At 40.1% G+C, this 26,914-nt stretch overlaps 1 protein-coding gene across 1 annotated transcript in view; it reads left to right on the top strand.

Moving 5' to 3' along the window:
* LOC124621822 overlaps nucleotides 1-26,914 on the top strand; it is a 182,004-nt gene that overhangs the window by 94,853 nt on the left and 60,237 nt on the right. The window contains exons 10-12 of the mRNA XM_047147261.1: nucleotides 9,066-9,443; nucleotides 10,116-10,208; nucleotides 18,124-18,241. Of these exons, the coding sequence (XP_047003217.1) occupies nucleotides 9,066-9,443; nucleotides 10,116-10,208; nucleotides 18,124-18,241 (589 nt within the window). The remainder of the gene's footprint in view (nucleotides 1-9,065; nucleotides 9,444-10,115; nucleotides 10,209-18,123; nucleotides 18,242-26,914) is intronic.

Below are 26,914 nucleotides of genomic sequence, written 5' to 3'. Positions count from 1 at the left end.
ATTTCTCCTTCTCATTGTCAGTAAATTTAATTACATCAACAGCAAACGAATGTGGCTGCCCACAAACGCATTTTCTGGAATCAGTGTCCACACGTACACTGTGAATAAATAATGTGCACCAGTTTGAAGTGTAATGTGGTTGTATCTTGTCACATGACCAAGTTAGTTCCACTGCAAGCGAATCTTCAGTTCACTTTTTTGAGTAATCGGAAACAATACCTTTGTAAACAAAACTAAAGAAATGTAAGTTGTCTAGATGTGGCATTTTGTCAATTAAGATAATAGATGACGCAGTAGTTCCATAACATGTATGTTATTGCAAGAGGACAAAAAATATAAGTTGCACATCATCATGACAGGCCAAGTAACTTTTATTAAATGTAGCATTTCTATTCAGAGTGACACAGATACATGACACCATTTTTCAACATAGTCATTAAGTATCTGTAAACAGCGATCGGAACATTCTATCAGATGTTAAAGTCCTCAACAGTAGAAATCTGCTCTTCGCTTACAGAGAGATTTGGGAACTGTTGTGTGAACATGGTCATTTCTGCAAATCATTTCCTCAATTGCATGGATATTGTCATCCATGGTCTATGTCAATCTTCTTCCTTGCTGATCAGGGTCACCTATGCCTGTGCAGCACTGCTCAAATTTTTGGCTCAACTTACTATGGCTGGACATGACATTGCATTTGGTCCATATACCTCCAGAATTTCATGCTGAATCTGTGTTCAATTTAGACATTTTGCAACATGTTTTGTATTGTCCCACATATTTTAACTATGGACTATGTTTCTAGTTACCACATCATTCCACCCTCACACTGTGATGCACCTGTTACCCGTATGGCAGCAAGACTCCGTCTGTAGGAAACTCAGAACACCTACTCTCTTATGATAATGTGCCATTCTTATACTGTAATGGTCTTAGTTAGGTACAGCTTGTGTAACTTACTTTTTGAAGTCACCTCATAACTAAGAATAACTAAGTTTTCCCAAGTGTAACGCAATGCTATCTCAACACAATGGATGGCTTGAACACCACAGGCCTTAGCTACATGATGGTATTGGAGGTGACGTGCTGTTGCCGTCTCCTGTCCATCCAACTAATCAAGCCACTCATAATGGGGATCTTTAGTTCAAGTAGACGCGGTACCACTCCGCATCTTGCCTTTTTTCATATTAAAAATCATTCACTGAGATGAAAGAAGATACAATGGAACCTCGCATTGTGAACATAATTCATTCCAGAATCGTACTCATAGTGCGAAACACTCTTTAAACGAAACAGTTTATCTCATATAAATTAATGTAAAACATGAGAATGCATTCCAAGCAGAAAAAGTGCCAAAAGTTTTATCTCATTCATGGGATTTATTCAAAGAAAATTACATGTCTAGTATTATGTACTTTATTAGTTACAATACATAACTAGTTCTTTTTTACTAAGAAGCTGTTCATAGTTATTTGTTTCTGCCGACACTGCAACACTTGGCGAAAATGTGACACAGCATTATTGTCAAATAAATTTGTAGCACACATAGCGACTGCTTTATTGAGGTGATGATTTTCAACTGTATGATGCAACCGAATCCCATGCTTTCAGCATTTTAATGTGCCAGGAGATTTCCTCCTCCTCCTAAGAACTCCTCTCCACAACTTCCTTCTGTGAAACACACTGCAACTCCATAAGCTCTTCGGTGGTCATTTCTTTGCTGTGACCTTCTACAATCTCATCAGTATCATCTTTATCCACTTCTAGTTCCATGCTCTTGGCCAAAGACACAATCTCGTTGACTACAGGCTCTACAGGTACTGACTCCAATGCCTCAGTCACATTTGACAACGCCCTCCAACCAAAGCTTCTTCCAAGCAGAAGCGAGAGTTCTCTTGGTGACCCCTTCCCACGCCTTTTCGATCATCTAGATGCAGGCAATGATGTTGAAGTGATATTTCCAAAACTCTGAGAGTGAGATTGGTAGCTTCAGTCAAACTCAAAGCAATGCTCAAAGAGAGCTTTAATGTAAAGCTTCTTAAAGTTAGAAATAATCTGCTGGTCCATAAGCTGGAGTAGTGTAGTGATGTTGGGAGGCAGAAATTGGATCTTGAGCAATTGAAACCATTCAAGGTGGTGGTCTTGTAGGTCTGGAGAATGTGCAGGAACATTGTCTACAACAAGCAAGACATGGAGCAGCAGATACATCTCAGGCAAATATGTTTTTCACCGATGGACGAAACACTGTATTGATCCAATCACAAAAAAGATCATATGTCACCCATGCCTTGTCACTGGACCCCCAAATCACATTTAACCTGCTCTTCTGGACTTTACACATCTTGGAGGCTCAGGGAGTTTCCGATGGTGAACAAGCAGTGGTTTAATTTTCAAATCACCGCTTGCATTGGCACAGAATAGCAGTGTGAGACGGTCTTTCATTGGCTTGTGACTGGACAGTGCATTCTCTTCTGCTGTTTTAAAGGTATGCTTTGGCATCTTTTTCGAGAACAGATCTGTCTCGTCACTATTAAAAACCTGTTGTGACAGGTAACCCATGGCAGATAACCCTCAGAATCTATGAACATCTTAAAGTTGCTGATGAAGTTCTCTGCTGCCTTTGTGTCACAGCTGGCTGCTTCATCATGCCTCACAACGCTGTGGATGTCAGTTCATTCCTTAAACTTCTCAGACCACCCACGACTTCCCTTAAACACATCTTCAGCCACTGATGGTCCTGGTGTTTTCGTAACAAGGTAAATGATAATCATTCTCACCTTCCCACAAATGATGTTCTCATTAAGTGTCATCTTGCAATTGCTTTTCCTTTATCCACAGAATGAGCAAACTGTCGACATCGTCCAGAATACAAAACCTTTGTTTAGATGCTATTGTCACTCCCTTTGAAGCACCTGGCTCTTTAATCTTGTTATTTTTCTTGATGATAGTGCAAGTAGTTGATGTGGACTGAATGTACTTGTGTGGTAAATCAGCAATGCTCACACCACTTTCGCATTTTTCAGTGATTTTACATTTCATTTCTAAGGTCAATTTCTTTCTCTTGCGGTTGCCTACTTTCAGCTTTATCTTTGGGGACATTTCTGTGAAGGTTATTAAAATTTGCGCACAAAAAACACTGTGTGAACACAAGTTTAGAAAAAGTGTGTGATCACAAGCTGTAGTAAGGTGGTAGCAGAAAGGGCCTAAACCCAGACTGCAGTACATAATAAAGAAATGCTGCTGCTGACAACGAAAAATGCTGAACATCTCCCCTGCCGTGCCTGAACGGCTAGTGATGTCCAATGCATTGTCGTTACTCATTATGCAAAACATCACTCATTAAGCGAGTCATTTCTTTACAGTTTATTTTGCTTGTTATGCAAATTGCTCATTGTGGGAGGTGCTCGGTAAGCAAGGTTCCACTGTATAAGTGTCTAGCTGCTCATACACGTTAATGCCCCTTCCAACGAACCCAAGTAAATACATAATTATTGGGCAGAAAAAGGATCACATTTTTCTTCATTTTGTGTATTTGCCTGATAGGATATCAGATGTTTCCTCGATGTTCCCAAAAATCAATTTAACAACGAAGGCGTTCATTCCTGGATATTCAAAGGGAGGGTGTACACAAAGGAAGTGCATGTACTGTTACCTAAAACTTCGAGTTTTTTAATTTACAGATATACTGTTTTAAGTAAAAGTTGGAACTTCTGTTTTGCAAACAAAATAAATTCAATGAAGAGGGAGGAGGAGGAGGAATAAGTATCATGTGTTGTAACATTTTACAAGCTACTCCTGGGACATACTAAATGGTGAACACCTCAGGGCACTCGCTCGGTCTTGGCATGCAAGTTTGGTGAATCTTCGGACTCATCCATTCCCTATAATTGTAAACTGAAGACATTATTCAGCGACCATTATTTACCAAGGAAGTGGAACAGGGATCTTGATTGCTGTATGTCAATAAGATCAATGGCTGTTGTGGTGGTAATCCTTAGTGAGCAATCTTTCTCATGTCAGCTTCTTATTGTATGGTAAAGGTGCTAAGTGAAGTGTGTGTCAGAATTGCTTCTTGTCAGCAATGTGGCTTCTCATTCATTCAAGTGATGTTTAGCAACAGGTATTGATCAATAAAACTGCTGTGTGATCAGAGGGATATATTGATGAACCAGCAACACAAACATCTGCCCTTAATCAGTGGAAAATCCAGGGTGGAATATGACAATATTATGAAAAGGATAGTTGCCACTCACCATGTAGCATAGATACTGAGTCACAGATAGGCACAACAAAAAGACTGTCACGGGGGGGGGGGGGGGGGGGGGGCTGGGCTGGGGTGGGAAAGGGGAGGGATAACAGGGAGACGATAAAGTGCTGCTTGTGTGAGTATACGAGGGCGAGGTGCAGAGAGGGTAGGGAGCAAGGTGCAATAGGGAGATTAGACAGGGGCAGGGGTTGGAGTTGGGGTGGGGTGGCCACGGAAAAGGAGAGAAGTAAAAAGAATGTGGTGCATTGGTGGAACAGAGGCCTGTGTAGTGCTGGAATGGGATCACAGAAGGGGCTAGACAGGTAAAGACAATGACTAACAAAGGTTGAGGCTAAGAGCATTACGGGAACGTATATTGCAGGGAAGAGTTCCAACCTGTGCAGTTCAGAAAAGCTGGTATTGGTAGGAAGATCTAGAAGGCACAGACAGCAGTCATTGAAATGAAGAATGTCATGTTGGATGGCATGCTCAGCAACTGGGTGGCCTAGCTGTTTCTTGGCCGCAGTTGTTTGGTGGCCATTCATGCAGAGAGACAGCTTGTTGGTTTTGTGCTCACGTTGAATGCAGCACAGTGGCTGCAGCTTAGCTTGTAGATCACATGATTGGTTTCAAAAGTAGTCCTGCCATTGATGGGATAGATGATGCTTATGACTGGACTGGAGTAGTCAGCAGTTGGGATATGAGCTGTGAGGCAAGGGGTTGGGAGCAGGAGATGTGTAGGGATGAACAAGGATATTGTGTAGGTTTGAAGGGCAGCGAAATAAAACTGTGGAAGGGGTGGGAAGGATAGTGAGTAGGACAGTACTCATTTCAGGGCATGATGAGAGATAGTCGAAAATGTGGCAGAGAATGTGATTCCTTTGCTCCAGTTCTGGACGGTACTGAGTCACAAGGGAAATGCTCTTCTGTGGGCAGACATTGGCAATTTTGCAGGTGGTGTGTGTCTGGAGAGATAAGGTAGGGGAGATCTGCTTTTGTACAAGGTTGGGGAGACAATTGCAGTCGGTGAAGGCCTCAGTGAGATCCTTGGTATATTTTGAGGTAGATTGCTCTTTACTACAGATGTGACAACTACAAGTGACTAGGCTGTATGGGAGGGACTTCTTGATATGGAATGGGTGGCAGCCATTGAAATCGATGTATTACTGGTGGTTGGTACGTTTGATATGGACAGAGGTACTAACGTAGCAATCTTTGAAGTGGAGGATGGTGGCTTGTTGGATTGAGTAGGAACAGATGACTTGAATGGGGAGAAGGTGTTGAGGTTGTAGAGGAATGTGGATAGGGTGTCCCCACCCTCAGTCCAGATCGCAAATATGACATCAATTAATCTGAAACACGTCAGGGATTTGGCATTCTGGGCAGTTAGGAAGGATTCCTCTAGATGGCCCATGAATAGGTTGGCAAAGGTGGTGCCATTCAGGTGCCCATTGCTATACTCCAGATTTGTTGGTAAGTGATGTCTTCAAAGAAGTAGTAATCGTGGGTGAAGGTATAGTTGATCACAGCGACTAAGAAAGAAATTGTAGTTTTGGAAACCGTCGGGTGTTGGGAAAGGTGGTGATCCACCCCTACTGCCTCCAAATCACCCCGATAACTTTCCAGAATTGCTAAACCTCAAACCTTGTCTCACCATCATTCTCCAAATCCCTGAACATGGAAACTAACTTTACGTCCATAGAAAGAACTGCAATCCACTACCTAAAAACTGATCTCAATGTCATAATCCTACCTGCTGACAAAGGCTCCATCACTGTTGTTTTGAACTGCAAGGATTACCTGGCAGAAGGACTCCGCCCGCTGTCAGATTCATCTACCTGCAAACCCTGCCACAGTAACCCCATTCTAGAAATCCAGCAAGACCTACAGACTCTCCTCAAATCTTTAGGCCCAACCCAGGACCACTCCCTGGAGTCCATCTCTCTCCTTACCCATACCAGTCCACACTCTCCAACCTTCTACAGGCTTCCTAAAGCCCATAAATCCAAACACCCATGATGCCCCATTGTGGCCAGTTATGTGCCCCCACTGAGATAACCTCTGCTCTTGTAGACCAACACCTTAAGCCAATTACCCGCAACCCACCTTCCTACATAAAAGGTACCAACCATTTCCTCCACCAACTCTCCACAGTTCCTGTTCCTGTATCACATGGTGCCCTGCTCATCACTATTGATGCCATCTCCCTTTACACTAACATCCCTAATGCTCACGTTCCTACTGATGTTGAACAGTACCTTTCCCAGTGCCAATGTATTCCAAACCTACACCATTCTTCCTAGTCACCCACAATTATTTCTCCTTTGAAGGCATCACCTACAAAGAAATGCCTATGGGCACCTGCATGGCACTATCGTGTGCCAACCCATTTATGAGCCATCTAGAGGAATCCTTCCTGAATACCCAGAATCGCAAACCCCTCACTTGGTTCAGATTCATTGATTACATCTTCATGATCTGGATCGAGGGTGATGATGCCCTATCCACATTCCTCCAGAACCTCAACACCTTTTGACACATTCACATGCAAATAGCAGTATCAGTTGATGAGTTTACTATTTATTTCAACATTCCAGTTTTGGATCCACAAATCTGCAAGCTAGCATCTATATTTTTGTGAAATTCTTCATATTTGTGTGTTCTTTGATTCTTTATGTTACATAATTTATTTGGTACTTCCATTTCTGCTATTTGCGTTAGTAGTATTTCATTGTGTAATTCCAATATTTGATCTGACATTAGGGCAATTAACATAAAGCGCCATCATGACAACTCACAAGAGCTATATGCAGGCTTACTATTTTACTCCCAGTAAGCTTTTTTTAAACACTAATACTTAATATGTATTTGATCTAAGGTGGTGTGTTAAAATTTCGTTTCACATAGGATCAGTTAAAAGTTTCTTTTATTCTGAAAAGAACGCTTTCCAGACTTAGTTTGTTTAAAAAAAAAAAACCTTATTTGTTTTGCTTTGGAAGCTTTGAAAGCAAAAGGCAGTTAAATAAGAATATTGATTTTTGAACACGAAAGTCCTTGAGATGATGTTATATTGCAAGTGTATGCCATTTCTTTCCTCATGCTTGGCAACTGGTTCAATTTATAAGGCATAGAATGGACATGTATATTGACACAGGAATTGAATCGAGAACAACTGTCAATATGATTAACTTAGAAGTAGATATCCTCAGTGTAGACCAGCAGCTTAAATCACTTAATAAAGGCAAGTCTTCCAGTTGAAATTGTATACCAATTGCACTTTGCAATCATATACAACCATTCGTTTAATGAAAGGTCCATAGCTAAGGATTGGAAAGTTGCACAGGTACACCATTAATTAGGAAAGGAAATAGGTGTAATCCACAGGATTAAAGACTCATATTACTGATGTCGATTTCTAGTAGGGTTTTGGAACATACCATGTGGTCTAAAATTACAAATTATTTGGGTGAAAACAATCTATTTACAAATTATCTGCATGGATTTGGTAAATATCATTCTGAAACACTACTAGCTCTTTATTCAAAGTAATGAGTGCTATCAACAGAGAATCTCAAACTGATACCATATTTCTAGATTTCCAGAAGGCTTTTGACACCATTCCTCAAAAGCAGCTTTTAAGCAAATTGTGGGCCGACTGAGTATCAGTTCAATTATGCAACTATATTTTCAATTTCATTTCAGAAAAGTCACATTTCATAGTAACTGTTGGGAAGTCATATTTAGTAAAACAGAAGTGGTATCTGGTGTTCCCCAAGGAAGTGTTGTATGCCCTCTGCTGTCTCTAATGTATATACACAGTTTAGGAGACAATCTGAGCAGGCCTCTTAGATTGTTTGCGTATGATGCTGTCATTTACCATCACATTTACTCATCAGAAGATCAAAACAAATTACAAAATTATTTATATGGGGTATGTATATTATCCAAAAGGTGCCATTGACACTAAATAATGAAGAGAGTGAAGTCATCCACATGAGTACTACGAGGAATTCACTTTATTTTTTTGTTATATGACATATCACACAAATCTAAAGGCTGTAAATTCAACTAGATACTTAAGGATTAAAATTTTGAATTATTTAGACTGATACAGTCACATTCATAATATTGTGATGAAAGTGAACTGAAGACTGTGTTTTATTGGCAGATCACTTTAAAGGTGCAAGAGATCTACACTATGCTATATTTCCTCTTGTGGAGTATTGTTGTGTGGTATGTGATCCGCATAAGGTAGTATTGACAGAGACCATTAGAAGAGTACAAAGAAGGGGAGCTCATATTCTATTATTGCAAAATAGGGAGAGAGTGTCACCGATATAATGCACAAGTTGGGGTGGCTATAATTAAAACAAAGACATTTTTTGCTGTGGTAGGATCTTTCCCTGAAATTTCAGTCACCAGCTTTCTCCACCGAATGCAAAAATATTTTGTTGGCTCCCACCTACACAGGGAGAAGTGAGCTTCATTATAAAATAAAACACAGCTCGTACAGAAAGATTTAAGTGTTGGTTTTTGCCGTGTGCTGTTCGAGTGGCATGTTAGAAAAATAGCTTGAACATCGTTTTATGAACCATTTGCAACGCTCTTAACTGTGAACTTCAGGGCAGTCATATAGATGAAGAGCAATGTGAAAAAAAGTTCAAATAGCATTTTGCAGTGTGTAAAAATGACATCATAAGCACTGTAGGATCAATGAGAAATCAAACCTCAACATATCAGATTTTTTCTGTCCCTGTAAAACTTTCATCCATAATGGTTATTTTCCACTCATTAACTTCCATAAACTTTATTGTTAAAGGTGTTGTGGATGCTGATGCTAACAGTGGTTGCCCACTTCAAGCTGCAACTAAGCTGGTTCCTGTACCAGAATCTCTGATGAGCCCAGACTATCGACCAGTGACTGCAGCAATACTTGGTCGGCCACATAGAGTTCGACCCCCTGGAGGGAAAGGATCTCCAGAACGTTGCCAGAGTGCGCACTCTAGCCCAAGAGCAAGACCACGAAGGGGCGGTGCTGGAAGTGGACGGCATGGTTCACCACGTCGCATTCGCGTTAGCAATAGTAGCGATGATGATAGTGAAATGTCTGCATCCAAACTAGAAACAATAAGACACAGAGCACAAGAGCGCTGGCAAAGAAAAGATGCTGTGCCTCCAGCAGATCTCTCAGCTCCTGGTAATTAATGGTCATATAATCTCTCTCTCTCTCTCTCTCTCTCTCTCTCTCTCTCTCTCTCTTTTTCCCTTTTGTTCTTGTCATCTGCATCCAAACTCTCTCAACTGCTCCCACACTCACTCCCATCCACCAACCATCAGCCATTCACTCTCACTTCCTGCCCACCACTCTTCCCCAACCTCCCAGCCTTTTCCCCCCTCCCCTTCCACCTGTTCCCTGCTTCCCCTGCTTCATGCGCCACCTGCATGCTGCATCTCCCTCCCTCCCTCCCCCTCCCCCTCCTCCTCCTCCTCCTCCTCCTCCTCCCCCTCCCCTCCTCTGCTCTGTCCCACTCTCCTCTCTCCCCTATCTTCACACTCTCGCGTCTACCTTCCCATTCTTTCTCTTCCCTCTCTCCCTCACTGTCTTTTCCCTTTTCCCCCACTCCCTTCCTTCCTTCCTTCCTTTCTCTCTCTGTTCCTCACTCCCTTCTCTCCATTCTCCCCATACTTACCCTTTCCCATAACTCACCCTCCACCTACATCCTCCCTCTGTCCCAACTCATCCCTGCTCCCCGCCCCCCCCCCCCTTCCCCTCTTGTCATTCCTCCTTCCTTGTCTCCCCCCTCTTTGTGTTATTTTTAATAATATGCTGTATTGGTGACACTCTTTTTGATTTGCATATCCATTTTAGGTCCAGCAACTGAATGCAGCCAGTGGAAGAACACCAATGGGGTACAGTCGAACTCAGAAGTCGGTCAAGGAATGACAGTTGACATCCAACAGGGTAAGCCAGACATCTAAATACTCCATAATTTATAGTAATACACTAACATGTTTCTTTATTATTCTGTGGTTGTTAGTTTCAGCTCTGTATACAGTTTGTGTGAACTCAGTGAAGAAGGAAAATGCAAAAATGTAATTTCGCTCATGTCTTAATTTTTAGCACTAAGAAGAAACCAAGCTTATGGAATCAAGATCATAGCATTTTGTAAATAAATACCCCATAAATGAGTCCTCGTGAAAGAAATTCTTTCCTGTGTGGGAAGAAACTAAGTCTCTCTTGTGTACTTCATTAGAATCATATAACTGGCAAGACATGCACAAGATTTGCATAATTGAAAGACAACAGAAGGGTGTTTCTGTTTGTAATATTTAAAACATTTTGACACAGGTACACATTTATTTATTTTGTGAGACAAACAGGCTTTGCTGAAAAGTTCTGCAGTGATTACAGTTGTTTGGCTTTCTTGCTTTGATCTGTTACATAAGTTCTTAATCTCATTCTTCTCTGTTTCACCACTGACAGTTATCATTACAAACAGCACCTCTGTTTTTGTTTCCAGCATCAAATTATTTGCTGTCGTTAGCCACAATTTTTTCGATCTTTTTATTACTTATGTTATTGGAACTGTGAGTGGGAAATAGCTCTGAAATCTGTGATGCGGTAGATAAATTAAATGAATAAATATTGTCCCACAGGAACAAATATTTAGCTTTTAAATCCAAATCCATTTTAATTATTATATACAATATCCCATCAAACTTCTTATTATGGGTAACATTCCACTTTCTTCCTTGGCACAGTTATTCAGCAAAACAGTGACCATTATTTGCTACTGTAATTGATAAGAATTCTGACATATCACAAACTGAAAAATACCTTTGCTTTTGTCTCCATACCTACGATCAGTGAAGACAGTTTTGCTTTACATTGAACCCAACAGTCTCATACTTAAGGTTTGCCTTGTGCTCTACAACAGAAGTTTTCAAACTCATGAAGGATTATCAAGGAGCACGTATGATGTATTCACATAACTGAGAATTATATTTCTCCCTGAATTCATAACATGTATGTAAGAGTCACTATAATACGCAGAACAGAATGAACATAAATTTGAACCAACATTATGGCGTACGTTTTTTTAAAAAGTACTGTGATATAAGAAATGATGCTCTGAACTAAGAATAACAATTTCATTAACTCATATCTATGTACTGATTCCATTTATAGTATAAGATTCCTTAATATTTTAAGAGTTTGTTTCACAGTTCTGTTAAATGGTTCGTTTACACCCCCTTAAAGTTCATCCACCTACGTAGATTATTTCGTCCTCAACTTCTGTAATTCTAAAAACCACATTTGCCTTCATAATGATGCTTGAATTCTTTTAAACTATCACTACCTTCACCCAGAAATGTTGGGACTGTATGTTATGAAAATTCTAGCTCTTCTACATGCAGAGTTCAAAGATTGTTTCGCTCCTAAAATCAAATCACATCAGCAATAGGATAAGAGGTTCTTTTGAAATCTTCCAAGTTAGTGGCCTCATCAGTATCTGTCCAAAATTGTGTCTGACACTGACCTCTGATTTTGGTTTTGAGGGCTATTAGTAATGCACATTCTTTGCCAATCGATACAGCTCTAGCAGCAGCTCATAAATCATGAAATTTTGATTCACAGCATTTGTGACTAATGATGAGCTTCAATTTGTCATATGTGCTATCTCTTACTATCTCTCAACACTTAGGTGTTGTTGTTGTTGCTGCTGCTATGGTCTTCAGTTCTGAGACTGGTTTGATGCAGCTCTCCATGCTACTCTATCCTGTGCAAGCTTCTTCATCTCCCAGTACCTAATGCAGCCTACATCCTTCTGAATCTGCTTAGTGTATTCGTTTCTTGGTCTCCCTCCACGATTTTTACCCTCCACACTGCACTACAGTACTAAATTGGTGATCCCTTGATGCCTCGGAACATGTCCTACCAACCAATCCCTTCTTCTAGTCAAGTTGTGCCACAAACTCATCTTCTCCCCAATTCTATTCAATACCTCCTCATTAGTTATGTGATCTACCCATCTAATCTTCAGCATTCTTCTGTAGCACCACATTTTGAAAGCTTCTATTCTCTTCTTGCCTAAACTATTTATCGTCCATGTTTCACTTCAATACATGGCTATACTCCATACAAATACTTTCAGTAACGACTTCCTGACATTTAAATAAATACTTAATGTTGACAAATTTCTCTTCTTGAGAAACGCTTTCCTTGCCATTGCCCGTCTACATTTTATATCCTCTCTACTTCGACCGTCATCAGTTATTTTGCTCCCTAAATAGCAAAACTCCTTTACTACTTTAAGTGTCTCATTTCCTAATCTAATTCCCTCACCATCACCTGACTTAATTCAACTACATTCCATTATCCTCGTTTTGCTTTTGTTGATGTTCATCTTATACCCTCCTTTCAAGACACTGTCCATTCCGTTCGATTGCTCTTCCAAGTCCTTTGCTGTCTCTGACAGAATTACAATGTCATCGGCGAACCTCAAAGTTTTTATTTCTTCTCCATGGATTTTAATAGCTACTCTGAACTTTTCTTTTGTTTCCTTTACTGCTTGCTCAAAATACAGATTGAATAGCATTGGGGAGAGGCTACAACCCTGTCTCACTCCCTTCCCAACCACTGCTTCCTTTTCATGTTCCTCAACAGAAATTGGGTCCTACTATGATTCAGCTAACGAAAAAATATACATGCTGCTTATACATAATTTTGTTTACATTTTAAATGTATAAATTGTCACACTAACAAGCAACTAGAAATATCTGCTATTGTTTCAATATATACCTTATCTTTCCACTTGGCAGTTCTTCTTCAGTACTGTCCAGTGACTCAGTCATTGTTGCAAAAAAACAAACCAAAAATATTGTCTGAAATTAAATATGTGCTTAAACACCATACATATTACTGCACACTACATTTTAACAGTGTGGGTTTGTTTAAAGGAGAGACAAGAGTAAACCTTTTTGGGGGCATACCTTTTCTTTTAGGTCATAATAAGGCTTTCCAAGGTATTTTCTTTGCAGATAATGTTAAAGTGAGTGTAGACAATTAGTTACACCAAGTGGCAATAATAATAATAGTGGAAGTTAAAATGTTGATTAAACAGAATTACGTGAGTAATGTTAACCTTATTAACATAGTGAGAAGTACATTATACATAAATGTTCGTGTCACATGGGAACAAGAAGTATAATCAACATTGTTGGACAGCATATGCGTTAATTTTATATGAAGAATTCCTGAAACTGCCATTAGGAAGTACTTCAGCCATTCTTAATACAACCAGTGGGAATATATTTATTTTGTAGATTAGTACAGCAAAGATTCTAGGTGGGTGAGATCTTGCGCTGCAGTTATGATGAGATGTTAAATATGTGATATACCATGCAAGATCTTCAAAATGAAGAATCTGAAACACTTTTAGTGAAATAGATATCAAGTCGAGTGCTACTTGTTTAGTAATCAAACAGAACAATAATGAAGCTGCCTTTCAAAACATTTAAAGGAATCTCCTCAAAGAATCCACTGAACATCATTGATTACTGTGGAAATGAAGATACCTTGAAAATGTTCAACGATTCCCTAGTAGCAGAAAAATGAAATATGGTACACAAAGCAAATGATGCAGACAAAAAATGGAATCTTTCTTAAATAGCTACCTGTATCAGTTCAGTGTTGCTTTTACTCTCACATTAAAACATATTAAATAAAAAGAACCCAAAAAGAAGCCGTGGGTAACAACTGGCATAAGGATTTCCTGCAGAAGGAAGAGAGACCTGCTGAAGTATTTAAAAATGACAACCTCACCCCCTCCCAAGAGAGAGATGTGTCAAGCAATATGTCAAAATCCTTTAAAAAGTTGTAGCACAAGCTAAATGAATGGCAATGACAACTGTGTGGCAACATCCTCAAACAAAGCCAAGGCAGTGTTCAGTATCATAAGAAATTAAACAAATCAGCTGCCTTGTGAACATGAAAATACAACACTGACCCAAAATAATTCCATAGTTGCTAATCCACAAGCAGTTGCAATTATTTTCAACTATTACTACATAACTATTGTAAACCAGTTACTACAAAGCATGAACATGAACACCCACGCCCAATAGACAAAATATAATAAAAAGTTCATAGACTCTATATTCTTCTGGGAAACTACTACTGACAAAATTATATTAAGCACAAAGAGCCTTAAAAACAATCTATCATGTGGAATTGATGACGTTCCAGATTTCATCTTAAAGAACTTCACAAATGTCCCCCTCTGTAATGTGTACAACTCATCGCTGATGACAGGTACATTTCCTGATAGTGTGAAAGTGGCAAAAGTTATCCCAGTCATTAAGAAAGATGAGAAAAATAATGTGGGTAAAATACAGACGTATATCATTGATACCTGTGTTTGGTAAACTTTGGGAGAAACTGATCTATCAAAGATTAATAAACTTTCTGTAAAATAATGAAATCCTCACAGATGCCCGGTGTGGCTTCAGGAAAAATAAATCCATAACAACGGGTATGAATACATACAGTCCACCCTAGATGCTCTATACAAGACAAAAAGGAATTGGGCTCTTCGTAGATTTGTCAAAGGGATTTGATATCATAGATCACAATATTCTACTTCTCAAACAACCGTTGTGTGGCATCATAGGCATTCCTTTGAACTGGTTCAGTTCATATATCTCAAACAGGAAACAAAAAGTACCAGTAACAAACAATGATCATGGATATATTGAAACTACTCTATGACTATGACTATATCGCAAAAGGTGTTCCTCAAGGTTCAGTACTTGGACCAGTTCTGTTCCTTCTTTACATTAAGGAATTTCCATTGAATGTAAGTACCACTACCAGTACACTCTTTGCAGATGACACCAGTATCCCCCTTACCAGTAGAAATGACCATGAGCTGCAAGAGGCTGTAACTAAAAATGCAGATGAGCTGGGCGATTGGTTTGACAGAAGTTATCTGATAGTCAATACAAAGAAAACCACCTTTCTAAACTTCCAACTAAGAAACACAAAATTTATACTTCACATGGAATGCATGGCTCTGTTATATCCCCCACATCAGAAAAAAAGTTTTTTTCGCCTTTAGGTTTAGGACAGTTTAAAGTGGGAAACACATCAGCAAAACAAATAATAAGCTGAACTAAGTGTGCTGTTCCTACGTATCCTTGTACACTGCACAAGTACAGAGACTGTCTGCACTGCTTGCTATGGACAATTTCATAGTGTAAAATGGTATGGTATTGTATTCTGGGGACACTCTGCACACAGCAAAGACATTCTCCTCACCCAGAAGAGAGCTGAGTGCATAACGAACAGGGCAAAGCCAGCTGACAGCTGCAGACCTCTCTTCCAAAGTTCACTCATTCTTCCTCTTGGCAGTCTCTACATATTAGAAACATGTAAGAAGTAATATTACTAAACTCAACAAAAATGTGAATGTTCATGATCGCGGTACAAGACAAAATAAAAAAAAAACTCCATGTACAAAATATGTGGACCTCCACCTTCAAAAACTCACCATTTAACCAAAGCATCCAACTATACAACAGTCTGCCACCAGAAATAAGGAACAGGAAGTTTCTGCCTTTGTTTAATAAGACTCTGGAAACCCCGCTGCTAGATCATTGCTTTTACACAGCATCTGAATTTTTTGACCCATATGTGTGAAAAGAAATTTGAGTCAGTTGCAAGAATGAATTTTTGTACAAGAACTAAACATTAATGTAAAATATATGCAAAATATTTTTGTGTTTATACTATCTAAAAATATGCAACATGTATGCTGTACTTTAATTATGCCAACAAGGCATGTGTTTTATATATATGTGAGGAAGAAATGGAAATAAAATAATTAGTAACTTTGTAAAATCGTGTGTATGAGATGTGTTGTCCCCTTCAAAGTAATACCACCTCAGATAGAATACACTTGGTCCAACACTTCTTCCAATCCTCAAAGTACTTCTCATCAGCACTTTTTGGTACAGCCTTGAGTACTTCCAGCAGTGCAGCTTTTATTTCCTCAGTCATTGAAAATGTTCATCCTTTCATAGGGCTCTTCAATTTTGAGGAGAGGAAAACGTCGCTGGGTGCCAAATCTGGTGAATATGGTGGCTAAGGTATGATTGTCGTGTTTTTTTTTTCCCCAAAAAAAATCTCTCACAAGCAACGATGAATGAGAAGGTGCATTATCATGATGCAAAAGCCACGAATTGTTTTTACACAATTCCGGACTTTTTTGCGTATTGCTTCTCACAAACAGCGCATAACATCATGGTAATAATCCTTATTGACTGTACGACCTTGAGACAAAAATTCATGATGCACTAGACCGCAGTAATTGAAAACTTTGCCATGTGATCGAACTTGACGTGCTTTTTTCAGTCATGGCTCTCTGGGATGCTTCCATTGGTTGGTTTCGATGTCGTAACTGTAAACCCATGTTTCACCACCGGTTATGACCCTTTTGAGCAAATCAGGATCGCCATTGACATCATTCAAGAGCTCCTGAGTGATGCTCAAGTGATGCTCATGTGACAGTTCTGCTGATCAAAATTGAGAAGTTTTGGAACAAACTTCACTGACACACGTCTCATATCCGAAACATCTGAAAAAATTGCATGACATGAGCTGACCAATATGCTAACATCATCAGCAACTTCTCTTATGGTAATTCGACAGTTTTCCAAAACAATTTTCTTCACAGCTTCAATGTTATTATCTGTTGTTTATATGCTGGAGTGTCCAGAGCAAGGTTCGTCATTGGCATCTTCTCAGCCATGTTGGAAGAGCTTGTATCAATTGTAAACATTGTTTTTCACTTACAGCAGACTCACAATATGCCACTGTCAAAGTTTCAAGTGTTTTAGAGTACTTGATTCGATTTTTCACGCAAAATTTGATGCAAGTTCTTTGCTCAATTTTTTATAATAATCGAAAATCGCCAAGCACACTAAAACACGTCTAACCTTTCTATCTTTCAAAAACAAACGAAGTATGCTGTACACTTGAAACTGTGAACTTATGTTCAGGACATGTGTACCAACAGAACACAAAAAAAAAAAAAAAATAACCGAATGTACGTTGGCCGCGCAATTTGAAAAGTTAGGTTACTTTTTGAACAGCCCTCATACATTCCAATCACTTCACCTCATGTTGTCAAACCATCACAGATGCTATGAATTGTCCAATACCAATTGTATGTCTGTGCATCTCCATGTGCATGTCCTGTAAAAAATGATTCAAAGAACAAATAAATAAATAAATATAAGAATGATATGTTACATCAAAAACATTGACAACTCCACTCAGTTAACTCTAGACAAATAAGTCTTCAGAATATTGAGCAGAATAATTAAGAAATCTAAAATAGCTTGTTTTAGATCGAAATCAACAAAATGTGTGCTAAAATCAATAAAGTTTGTAATATAACAATGAAAGATCGATGAAATATGTACTAATACAGAGACATTCTTATATACTTACTGAGGAAATATATGAACAGACAAGAATTTACTGCAAAACTCATCAGTGAGTATTACTGAATGTTAGGCTGCAGTGATTTGTAGCTAAAGCCATGGAATGAAGGAAAGAAATATTGCCTCCTTGAAGAGCAAAGGATCAACAGACATACAGAACTATTCTAGTAATCTTCTAAAATCCGCTGTTATATCAGGATTTATACAAAGCAAATCATAATTCATGACACAACAGCCTCTTCAAATAACTAGAAGTAAATACCAGGAGAGAAGCTGATTGTACCAGTGTGCACTATTTGTTTTATCCATGAATATTTATCTTGTGTGATTTAATGCAGAAAATAATTGTGGTTTTTGTATCCTAACAGAGAAAGCTGCAACATGCATACAAAGAATGTGGCGCGGTTACCAGACTCGCAATCTTAACAAGAGTGTTCAGGCCATATACCGCACTCTTCATGATTCCAGAACACACCAGTACATTCAGTAAGTTGTCACATTTGCCAGTGAAATTAACTATACTATATTTGTGGTACCACGTGTATGAGTGCCAGAGAGAGAGAGAGAGAGAGAGAGAGAGAGAGAGAGAGAGAGAGAGAGCTCTTTGTATTCAACCATATGATCATGTATAGACAAAAGTCTGTAATCCGCTTTGTTTTATGACTGTAGCTTCCATTTTTTGAACAGTTGTTTATTTATTTAGTTAGTTACTTAAAAACCTCCCAGCCACAGCACATGTGCTGATTTGCATTATAAGCAGATGATAACAATTGTTTCCTTAAAATATTAAAATGTTTTGCTTCCTATTCCTTAGGAAAAGGAAAAATGGGAAATAAAGAAACGTGCTTTCATAGACTTCAGGGAGTAAAATTATGGCCAATGACAAAATGTACCACAGTTTTTGATTTACTCATCATTTCAAATTAAAGAATTATCTCAGGTGGTGAAAAAGTGCCAGAACTCCCACACACAATCTTTTGCAGTCTTTCATTTACTCCTTTTCTTACGAGTCAGTGTGTGACTGTATCTGATGTTCCAGTACATGAGAAAAAAGATCATTTAAAAGCTATTTGATAATAATCAGTTTAAAAATTGGCATCACTTACAGCGTACAGATCTCATTTGAAACTGACAGGAAACTATTATCTTAATAATAGTAACCTTGTAGTACATAGAAGAGTATTTTTATTTATTTATTTTAATTTCATTTTATGGCCTTCATTGGACCACTTTAGTCAAAAAATACAAAGTTGTAAACAAGTTGTTATACAGGGATACAATTTGGCTCTACAGTAACTTAATATGATATTTAGGTAATATAATTATTAGAGTCTATTCTTATATGAAAGGTGTTTTGCTCTTCTGTCTGCCCAGTATTTCTTCATTCTTTCAGATATTTTCTTTCTTTCTTCATCTGAGACCACTCTTCCTGTACTCCTTTTTTTGATTTTCATTTGTAGTCTGGTTTGCGGGTCTTGCAGTATTCTGGTTTTCTCTGTCTTGTTTTTTAGGTCATCTACTGTAATTTGGAGTTCTTTTATATCTTTCTTAATTTCTGTGATCCATTTAATGTCGCTCTTGCTATTCCACAGTTTTTGTATTATTTTTTTACTAATTCTGTTTTCTGGAGTTATCATAAGATGTCCAAAGAATGAGATGCGTTTCTTCCTTATCGTGCTCATGACTGGTTCTATTTTCTTACATACTGTTTCATTTGATGTTATTCTCCATTGTCCATTTATTTTATACTGTTTATTTATACATGTCTTCTTTCTATTTTTAGTATTCTGTCAATTTCTGCTGTATTAGTTGTTTTGAAAATAGTTTCAGCTGCATATGTTAGAGAGGATATAAAATGTAGACTGGCAATGGCAAGGAAAGCGTTTCTCAAGAAGAGAAATTTGTTAACATCAAGTATAGATTTAAGTGTCAGGAAGTCGTTTCTGAAAGTATTTGTATGGAGTGTAGCCGTGTATGGAAGTGAAACATGGACGATAAATAGTTTGGACAAGAAGAGAATAGAAGCTTTCGAAATGTGGTGCTACAGAAGAATGCTGAAGATAAGGTGGGTAGATCATGTAACTAATGAGGAGCTATTGAATAGGATTGGGGAGAAGAGAAGTTTGTGGCACAACTTGACTAGAAGAAGGGATCGGTTGGTAGGACATGTTTTGAGGCATCAAGGGATCACAAATTTAGCATTGGAGGGCAGCGTGGAGGGTAAAAATCGTAGAGGGAGACCGAGAGATGAATACACTAAGCAGATTCAGAAGGATGTAGGTTGCAGTAGGTAATGGGAGATGAAGAAGCTTGCACAGGATAGAGTAGCATGGAGAGCTGCATCAAACCAGTCTCAGGACTGAAGACCACAACAACAACAACAACATGTTATTTCTGGTTGTGTAACTGTTTTATAGTGTTTCAATTTTGCATCTATGGATAGGCTTTTTTTGTTGTACGTAGTTTTGGTAATGTAATTTGCGTAGTTCAGTTTTTTATTCTATTCTGCCATGATGGCTTCCCATTTAGATTGTATGTTATTATTTCGCCTAAATATTGAAATTTATCAACAATTTTGATTTCCTGTTCTCATATTGTAATTTTCTTTGCAAGTGGTGGATCAGTTAGCATAATCTCTGTTTTTTTTTTTTTCAAATGATATTCTAAGGCCTACTTTCTCTGCTATTTCATGTAGTGATTTCACTTGTTGCCTGGCTTCTTGAACGGTGTTGGCTAGGAGAGCAAGATCATCAGCGAATCCCAAGCAGTTTAAGCTAATATCCACTTTTACACTTCCAGTTCTTATCTTTGGATTGTCCTTGTACCATTCTCTCATTATGTACTCCAGTGCACAGTTCAACAGTAATGGTGGTAGGCAGTCACCTTGTCTTAAGCCTGTTTTTATGAGGAATGGTTCCGAAATTTCTCCTCTAAACTTCACTTTTGATTTGGTGTTGGTTAGAGTGAGTTGTGTTATTTTAATTAGTTTTGGTTGGAGTCCTAGATTTCTTAAAATTTTTAATACCGAAGGTCTGTGGAGACAGTCGTATGTCTTCTTAAAATCTACAAATGTTATTGCCAGAGGTTTGATCCATTTCTTTCGTGCCAAAATATCATAGTGAGATAGTGGAGCCCAAATTTTCCACTCCTTTCAAAATGTAACATTGTTGAACCTGTTTTATACTGAAGCATGCTTAGTACTGTTTCAGTTAGGAGTGGAACCTCAGCGTAATTACATTCTAAACAACATGAAAAAATAATGAAAATTATTGTTAGCCTATTTATATTCAACTGCCGCTCATAAGCTTCTGTTATTCATCAGTAGACTAAAAGACTTGAAAATCTGTTGGTCTCGTTATGCATAACAAACACGGCATTAGACCTATTGTAACAATAAGGCATTATTAGTGAACCATGGCTTTCACAACTTGATGAGGTGCAGTATATTGTAATCAAAGGTCAAATAAATGGTAAATGTTTTCTAAGCTAAACATTATTGAAAAACATACTGAAGGTAAGAAAAGTGTCATTATTGTTGCTGGGGAATATCTTTCATTGATTTTTTGAAACACAAAACAATTTCAACACTACAAATAACATTAAAGATTTATATTTGGGGACTTTCTTAATGTATTAAATTATCTCCTGTAGACTAGTAGCACCAATTTTATTTTTCCACCACCTGCTCCACGACAATCACAAAGCCCTACAGGGCATTTTGTTTTTTGCAAAGCATTATTTACTTTACAACTTGATCTCCTTAATGCCCGTAAAAAGAATAGTTTAAATATGACCTCTCCACGCAGTCCATATAACCTACTAAACTTTCTTTGCTTGATGTTTTCGAAATCTGAAAACAATGAGCAAATATGCCTGCTGGGCATCAGAAGATTCAGCATTATAATATTTGTCACATTCTTTCCTAGCAATGTCCTCTCTCTTTCGAAACATTTGCAGGGACAGAAGACATTGGAACTTTTTAGCTTCTTGGAAGACATTTCTTTGAGTAAAGTAGTCCTTGTTTTGGATGCAACATTTGTTCCTGGTCTTCCTATTTTGGTTTCTGTACTAATGTTTCCATCTCCGTTTTGTCCTCTTTTTAAATAACTGATTTCTATCTGATTCAGGAATATTATTTTATACATCATTAGTAGACACATTCTGCTGCATGGGATCTCCTCATTTACGTTTATTTGCCTTCCATCATTGTCAACGTGGATACTGCTACATTTGCAGTTGTCATTTTCATTACAAGTTACAGCCCAATGGACAGTGTCTCGACCTACTGCACTTGAGATTGAATAATTGCTATGGTTATTTTTCTTTCAGAGAAGTATCTTTGGTTGGAATATCCTCACTTGAGGATGTATATACTCCCTAAAGAAGAACAGAATGTCTGTCTGGTGTGGTTTTGAGGTTACCCTCCAAAAGAAACTTTTTGCCCTAATCAGTTATTGTCCCCTTTCAGGGTTTGACCTACACGTTTCAAAATTATCTGAAGCACGGGCCATTTGGGGAAGGACGCCTTATGTGGTGTGCCATATATCCAGTGTGCAATTAGACCTTCTGCACCTCATATTGTCCTGGATCTGCAACTCCATGTGCAATCCAGTTATCTGGGCAAAGACAGCTTACAGGGTACATCATCTGCTTCCCTAGTCCACTGTCCTCTTTCATCCCCAGGACAATATTGGATTCCTTGGCATCCAATGTCCAGCACAGTAGCCAGTCCATTGTGGTTAACAATACAGGGATTGCACTGCTGATGCCTGAGCTGCAAACTCTCTACGTATGCCAAGGAGCAGATTCCCATCTTGTTGGGGCATTGGGGCTCCCGGCGATGGCCATCACACCATGTGGCCTTTGCTGTAGCCAGGTGGTGGCCGTGGAGAGAGCCCCTGGTAGGACTGGGTGCCATCAGTGCGGATGACCCACAGCAGTCCCAGAAAAGGAAAAATCAACTTTAATGCTGAGAGATATTACCTCAAATCATTCCCCTCCCTAGCCATACCATTGGAGGAACGTAGAACTGTGGAAAAGAGCGAGTCTTATTTGCCAAGGTATTTAATCTGCAGCAGAATGGTTGGGGACTCCTTTCTGGCTGCAAAGCCTCTATTTTTTGTCAAATACCTTGAGGACAAGTTTGGAGAAGTGGCTACACTGTCGAAAATGAGAAGTGGGGCAGTCCTCATTCAGACAGCTTCTCCAGCCCAGTCCCGGGCGTTGCTCACCTGTGACCAGCAGGGTGATATTCCCGTTTCTGTCACCCCCCCATAAAAGCCTCAACGTGGTCCAGGGTCTTATTTTCCATCGTGATCTTCTCTTGCAGTCTGACGACAAGCTCTGTGCCAATTTAGACAAGGTGTTTACTTCATCTGGCGGGTCTACAGGGGACCCAAAGAAAATAGGGTTGCTACCGGTGCTTTCATCTAGGTCTTTGAGGGTGATTAATTGCCTGAAAAGGTCAAGGTGATGGTATACTTATGTTACATAAAGCCAAACGTCCGCCACCCTATGTTGTGCTTTAAGTGTCGGGCACATGTTGAGACTGCGGTCGTCCACTGTGTCCCAATACTCCATGTGCACCTCCTCCCACTTGGGTCAGCTGTTCAGAGCACCTCTCCCTTCATGCCAGACTGCACGGTACTCCTAAAGGAGCAGAAAATTATAGAGTACAATATGCTGGACCGGCTGACTTACCAAATGGCTAGATGTAAATTTGAACAGTTGCACTCCACCCCTCGACATCTATGTGTGCTGTATCTACGTTAACATCAACCTTGGCGGTTGGATGCATATCTTCTTCTGTTGCTCCCAAAGCACCTACTTTGAGAGCAATACCCCTCCAAGTGCCAGAGACATCGGTCCACATCCCACAGATGGATAGACTACAGTCTCCTCCGCCTCCTCTCGCACTGAAGGGGTCGCTTGGGACTCTCCCTCTCTCCCTTCCAAGGTCTCCACTAATGCAAATGTGGACACTCGCCAGTGGCTGAAGGACCCACAAGCTGCTGGATGAAGGGCTTCACGGTCTTCCTCCATGCCTGAAGCGACTTTGGAGAAGTCCCCCCAGCAAGCCCCTATAGAGAAGCGAGAGAACAAGCAGACGAAGAAGTAGTCTACTAAGAAATGGGACCCTCCGGTGGCCCCAACATCGCCACTCCCTACAAGTTCTGTGTCTGAGGATGAGGTGGAGATTTTAGCGTCCCCTGAGGACCTGGATATTGCCAACACCTCACCCGCAGTGGAAATTGATACAAATACTCAACCGGTGGCAGCAGGTGATGCTGAGGCATAAACTGCCTTCTTGGTCACTTCATGCCTTCCCCGACTACCAAAAGTGGTATCCTCCAGTGGAACTACAGTGGTTTTCTTCTCCTACCTGGCTGAGTTATGACAACTCTTTAAGTGTTACACCTACTTTTGGCACTGCCCTTCAAGGAAACCTGGTTTCTCACAGTGCGGACCCCCGTCCTTTGTGACTATGGAGGGTACTACAAAAACACTAGTGACTGTGACAGACTGTCAGGTGGAGTTTTTATCTAGGTCCTTTCCTCTGTCTGTAGCAAACCTGTGCCCCCTTCACACACCTTTAGAAGCTGTGGCTGTCAGGATGAAGACAACGCAGGAAATTACCATCTGTAACATCTACCTCCCTCCAGATGGTGAAGTGCAACCCCATGTATAGGCTGCACTAATTTCGCAACTCCCCCACCTTTTCTTCGTCTGGGTGATTTTAACACCCATAACTCTTTTTGGGGTGAAACCAAGGTCACTGGCTGTGGTAAAGATGTTGAGGACCTACTAACTCAACTCGACCTTTGCCTCCTAAAAACATGTGCCCCCACTCACTTCAGTGTGACACTTGGCATATTACTTGGCAAATGATCTCTCTGTTGGCAGTCCTGGCCTTCTTCCCCTCTATCCACTGGGGAGATCATGACAACTTGTCTGCTAGTGACCACTTTCCACTTTAGTGGGGTCTTACCAAGGCTGACTGGGATTTTTTCACCTCCGCTACCACTGTTGAATCTCCATTGCATGGCAACACTGATGAGGTGATCCGCACCATCAGCTGAATCGGCAGTCCCTTGTTCACCAGGTTGTTCCTGGCTGAAGTCCATACCTTGGTGGTTGCCAGAAATCACTGCAGCCATTAGAGACCATAGGAGGGTCCTCCAACATCATAAGCGCCTACTCATCAAACAGTGGAAGCAGGAATGTTGGGAATGATACCTCTCCACCATTGGAGCACGAAGCTCTCCTTCCCAATTTTACCAAGCTCAGATGACTTGACAGCTATCAGACCCTGCAGTGTACCTGATACTGAAATTTCCACACATGGAGGTGTACCTGCCAATTGAGGCATAATTGCAGAGTGTCTTGCTGAACATTATGCTTGCGCCTCTGCGCCTGCAAATTACTGCCCCACCTTTTGTCTCCTCAAACAGCAGGTGGAACATCATCATCTCTCTTTTGCTCCAAGTCACCCTGAGCCATATAATGCTCCGTTCAGTGAATGGGAATTTCTCAGTGCCCTTTCCAAATGTCCTGACACATCCCCTGGCCCAGACCATATTCATTCCAAAATGATTAAACAACTGTCAGTGGATTACCAGCGCCACCTTCTTGCCGTCTTCATCCGTATCTGGAGCGATGGCGAATTTCCATCGCAGTGGTGGGAAAGTGTCATTGTTCTAGTGCTAAAGCCTGGTAAGAACCCGCTAGATGTGGATAGCTATCCTCCGATCAACCTCACCAACGTTCTGTGCAAGCTGTTTGAATGTATGGTGAGTTGGCGATCGTGTTGGCTCCTAGGGTTTGGGGCCTTCTGGCTCAGTACAAGGGCAGTTTTCGCCAAGGGCACTCCACTGTTGACAACTTTGTGCACCTGGAGTCTGCCATTCGATACGCCTTTTGACACCACATCCTCGCTACTTTGCATGAGTGGGGTCGCTGCGGCAGTGCTTCCCACACTGCGCCCCATATACAAGAGAATGGGGTCCTGCGGGGCTCTGTCCTTAGTGTCCCACTCTTTTTAATTGTCGTTAATGGCCTCGCTCTAGAGTTAGGGTCCTCAGTATCTCCTCTCCTATGTGCTGATGACATTTGTATTTCCTTCTGTTCCGCTTCCATTGGTGTGTCTGAACTCCAGTTGCAGGGAGCCATATGGAAGCAGCAGTTGTGGGCCCTCGCTCATGGCTTTCATGTTTCAGCCGCCAAGACTTGCATCGTGCACGGTTGTCGTCATAGTGTCCACCCATATCCAGAACTTTACCTCAATGACCAACTACTTTATGAAGTGGAGACTTACCGCTTTTTGGGACTGATGTTCAGTGCCCACTTAATTTATCACACAATCTAAGGGTGGGCATCTGGCGTTCACTCCCACGCCTCCACCCTCCCTCTATTTTAACTCTTCCTCACACTTTCTTTGCTGTTTGTTCACCTTGGTGTTCATCTTTTCCCTATATTTGTTCCTCTAAGCTTGTCTTTCAGGCTTGAGATTTTAGTGTGTGTAGGGTGGCTGGTTCATCCTTTTTTATTTTTGTGAACGAGCGCCGAGGCCATCTGCTATGCTACTTTAATACCTTCCATTATCTTTTCCTTTTAGTGTATGTTTTCCCCTTTCTGTAAGCTTATGTAGTTTTGTCTTTCAATGCGATTCAATGTTAGTTTTACGCCTTTTACTTTCTGCGATTCCTTTTTGGGCTGTTTAACTCGAGAACTTTTTAAATGAGAAAAGAGGGATTGGTGACCCCATAGTTTGCTCCCTTTACTCCCCAAACCAACCAGCTAGCACCCAACTTAGTATTGGGTCTGTAAAAACCACACAGCCCACATACGAAGGAAAGAAGGTGTTTTGCTTTATACATGCGCACACCTGATTATGTGAACCAGCATTGCAACATGATCCATTTACCATCACTTGACCAGAAACTGGTAATAAGAGCTTTAACTGTGTTTCAGAATTACAGTTTGATTGTGGCTCATGGATCTGTGGGAAGGGCACTTACTAGTTTCCAGTATTTCATGGCAATTGTTGCAGTGACAATGGGGATCCCCCCCCCATAATAGGTAATGTTGTTTCATGACAGAATGCACTCACACAGGAAGTTTAAAGGAACAGTGTTTGATGTAGTGATGTACAACACAGTC

This window comes from Schistocerca americana, chromosome 7 (assembly GCF_021461395.2).
Source record: "Schistocerca americana isolate TAMUIC-IGC-003095 chromosome 7, iqSchAmer2.1, whole genome shotgun sequence".
Lineage (NCBI taxonomy): Eukaryota > Metazoa > Arthropoda > Insecta > Orthoptera > Acrididae > Schistocerca > Schistocerca americana.
This window is presented reverse-complemented; position numbering and strand designations above follow the sequence as displayed.